At 41.0% G+C, this 3,937-nt stretch overlaps 1 protein-coding gene across 2 annotated transcripts in view; it reads right to left on the reverse strand.

Moving 5' to 3' along the window:
* Positions 1-335: 335 nt before the first annotated feature.
* The window catches only part of ltn1 (listerin E3 ubiquitin protein ligase 1), a 13,889-nt gene continuing 10,287 nt past the window's right edge, over positions 336-3,937 (reverse strand). For both annotated transcript variants that reach the window (XM_046040402.1, XM_046040401.1), the window contains exons 28-32: positions 2,776-2,941; positions 2,464-2,684; positions 1,928-2,122; positions 1,570-1,737; positions 336-1,147 (exon numbers count right to left, since the gene is read on the reverse strand). In XM_046040402.1, coding sequence (XP_045896358.1) covers positions 1,085-1,147; positions 1,570-1,737; positions 1,928-2,122; positions 2,464-2,684; positions 2,776-2,941 — 813 coding nt within the window. In that variant the 3' untranslated portion in view covers positions 336-1,084. The remainder of the gene's footprint in view (positions 1,148-1,569; positions 1,738-1,927; positions 2,123-2,463; positions 2,685-2,775; positions 2,942-3,937) is intronic.

Raw genomic sequence — 3,937 nt, forward strand, 5'->3', positions numbered from 1 at the left:
TAAAATGAACGCACTGTACTTTTTCTGTACTTGGTCTGCTAACTGTAACATCTTGTAGGGCGGCCAGATCAGCCTTTAGTGTTGTTATACAAAGTCATTACAAACTAGTACATGTAATGAGTCAGAATAGACACACACACACACACACGCACGCACATTCAGATCAGCACTCAAAAATATTTGTACGCTGTGCAAAGCATGCATTAAGGTTCAAGTAAACATTAAACTGACAAATGTTTTTTTATACAAATATCTGTTTCTTTGTGGAACATAGCTTACACTTTTTGTAAATGCTTTGTTTGACCCCTGAATCAATGAAAAATTACATCCATTAATAATATTCATCCAGTTGTATTTTATTTACTTTCCAGCATCATTTACAGCTGTATGCAGGCCAAGGGGAAAACGCACATCACTAGGTTTTGATATTTGCGAGCATTGGTATTTTGAAATGAAAATCCTAAAGAAGTTCCCTTTCCTGCTTTCCATAGGTGATCTCACCATGTCATAATGGTGTAAGGTATTATCTCTTTACACTCCTAAATGTTAGGAAATATTTGTGAAGCCTGTCCTGGGCACTGCAATACTTTCTTTTCTCCACTTCGTTTTCCTTTAGTTTGTAAAATTAATCATTTCGAAACGTGCAGGTCTATATGACAAAAGCATCTGGCCAGCTTTGTGATTCAGCCTTATCTCACATTTCAAAAGATAAAAAAATTAAGTCAGCAAAAAAGATAAAAACTCAACAGAAAAACATCAGCAGGGAGTTACTGATGCTGCACATTTACAGCTGGGTAAAGCACTGGTATTAAACTGTTGGCAGCTTATCAACCCATACTACTGAATATGGACAAAAGCTGCCAAAATATAATTTTCACTGGATTTTACTAGACTCTCACTGAGCACATGACACATGATTTTCTGAATCAAACAAGGAGAAAGAATTTCCACAAATATTGTGATCTAATAAATTAGATCTGAATATAGATTAGTTTCTTATTAACCCTCTTCATTCACATCCAATCCATCCCCCGGTTCACTGAAGAACTGCCAACCTTTTAGCTATGATCAACAGACTGTATTGTTAGAAGAAGGTTTCTCTGCACAGCGGACAGGTGGACTTGTTGCTGGATGTGAACCATTTGTACTGTAGAAAGATGAGAAAAAAAAAAAAAAAATAATAAATCAATCAATCAATCTTCAAACAATATGTTGTCATGCATTAAATTGTACATGGTATTTGTGAGATGTACTTCAGAAAGTGTAAGGAACACAACCAGTAGTGAGTTATGGATTTATGAACTAAGCCTCTGAATAGGTTCCAGAAAAAAGGAAAAATCCTAATTAAACATCATAGTAACAAATTACTTATACAGACAAACTACAGTTTGTTGCCAGTTCTATTGTTGTCTCTCACTACGATGATTAATCAAAGATTTTAAATGCTATGCTCGAAATTTACTATCACCATTTTATGTAAATTGTTCTTTTTAACATCTGCAAAGAAGGCACTGAAGATCCTCTCAGCCCACTGCTGGATGTTTATGTGTCTTAACTCATAAATCTCACCAAACACGCCGAGTGGAATTTCTTTTTGCAGGTGCGGCAAGCCTTCTTTGGCAAGGAGTAGTTGGAGCCGTGGATAACGGAGAAGCAGATCATACAATCCTCTATTCCCTCAAAGCGCTTATCCACATTGTTCTTCCACAGAGCCAAGCCCTCCATTATACTGCCATTCTGAACACACAAACATACATTTTCAGAATTGTTCCATCAATTAAGTATCTTCACAGCCCTCTTGGCCTGTATTGTTCAAGAAACTTCACTATAGAGACAGATATAATCTAGCTACAGGCCTTTAGGTTGAGTAACTATTTAAAACACCATCTTCTTGCGTTTATATCCATTGTGTGTTTGGGTTTTGTACCTGATGTGTTAGGTAGGTGCTCAGTTGCAGCATCCAGTTCCTCCACTGCTGTACAGCAACGCCCACGCGCCTCCCACTCTCTACAGTGATAGAGCCTAGAGGGTAGTTCGGTGGTAGTTGAATCACCAACTCAATGAAGATATCATCCACAGAATAGGTAGCGATCACCTCCCGCGCTGCTGAGCGGGCCTTCACCTGGAGCAATAAGATAAATAAATAAATAAATAAATACACGCACTGTTTGCCTTTCTTTTTTGCCTTGGGTCTTTCTGCTTTACAATCTATTGTCTGCTTATTGTTACTGCACCATTGTATTACAAATATGATGCAGGTGTTGCACCACCAGATTTGTTCAATTTAAATAGTTATTACTCCTATCCTTTGTGTAATTTCCTGCAGATGATCTACCAGATTATACAGGGGGAAAGCAAAGATTCCCCCCCCCCCCCCCAGAACATATTTCATTACAATAAGCAGCCTAATACTAATAAAAGTAGTAGTTACACACACAAAGAGCAATGTATGTGCTAACTTACAGTCATGCTGTCAAACAGTTGCGTGCTGGCGTGGACAGATGAGATCTCCTGGGCTGAGAGAACAGGACTGACATATTTAATAGTGAACTTCTCCACGGCTGCGCTCACTCTCTTCTCCTGGCTGTTCCACCACAGCCGCACCATGGCAGGCAGGTCCTGCACCGTGCAGTAGTACACACTGCAGGCCAGATGAGGGAGCTCCCACTCGACACTCTTGCTGTCTGCAGGCATAAAACACAGGAGGGGAAATCTAACATTGTTTACATTTCACAGCCATGTGCCAAAAGTCATGCAGGTGTGTGTGCTACTTACTGTCAACACACAGAGACAAGCTCTCTGTAAAGAAGGTTTTAGTCTCCTTTGTCTCTGCCCCCTGGCCTGGGTAGATGGGGTTTTCAGGCATCAGTTTGAAGAGGTGAAGGAGGAGCTTGTTTAGGGAGCAGCTTCTCTTAAGATACTGGGCATAATGGGCACGTAGCTAGAGATAAATCAAGAGAGCAGTCAATACTGTGATATCAACAGTAGTCTTCTCGATCATCAAGTACACTCTCTTAACGGTGGAACATATACAGTGAGGAAAATAAGTATTTGAACACCCTGCTATTTTGCAAGTTCTCCCACTTAGAAATCATGGAGAGGTCTGAAATTGTCATCGTAGGTGCATGTCCACTGTGAGAGACATAATCTAAAAAAAATAATCCAGAAATCACAATGTATGATTTTTTAACTATTTATTTGTATGATACAGCTGCAAATAAGTATTTGAACATTTGGTACAGTAGCCTTTGTTTGCAATTACAGAGGTCAAACGTTTCCTGTAGTTTTTCACCAGGTTTGCACACACACTGCACTTCCTACACTTCCACTCCTCCACACTGATCTTCTCTAGATCAGTCAGGTTTCTGGGCTGTCGCTGAGAAACACGGAGTTTGAGCTCCCTCCAAAGATGCTCTATTGGGTTTAGGTCTGGAGACTGGCTAGGCCACGCCAGAACCTTGATATGCTTCTTACAGAGCCGCTCCTTGGTTATCCTGGCTGTGTGCTTCGGGTCATTGTCATGTTGGAAGACCCAGCCTCGACCCATCTTCAATGCTCTAACTGAGGGAAGGAGGTTGTTCCCCAAAATCTCGCAATACATGGCCCCGGTGCAGTCGCCCTGTCCCATGTGCAGGAAAACACCCCCAAAGCATGATGCTACCACCCCCATGCTTCACAGTAGGGATGGTGTTCTTGGGATGGTACTCATCATTCTTCTTCCTCCAAACACGGTTAGTGGAATTATGACCAAAAGGTTCTATTTTGGTCTCATCTGACCACATGACTTTCTCCCATGACTCCACTGGATCATCCAAATGGTCATTGGCAAACTGAAGACGGGCCTTGACATGTGCTGGTTTAAGCAGGGGAACCTTCCGTGCCATGCGTGATTTCAAACCATGACGTCTTTGTGTATTACCAACAGTAACCTTGGAAA

The sequence above is a fragment of the Micropterus dolomieu genome, linkage group LG23, assembly GCF_021292245.1.
Source record: "Micropterus dolomieu isolate WLL.071019.BEF.003 ecotype Adirondacks linkage group LG23, ASM2129224v1, whole genome shotgun sequence".
NCBI classification, from domain to species: Eukaryota; Metazoa; Chordata; class Actinopteri; order Centrarchiformes; family Centrarchidae; genus Micropterus; species Micropterus dolomieu.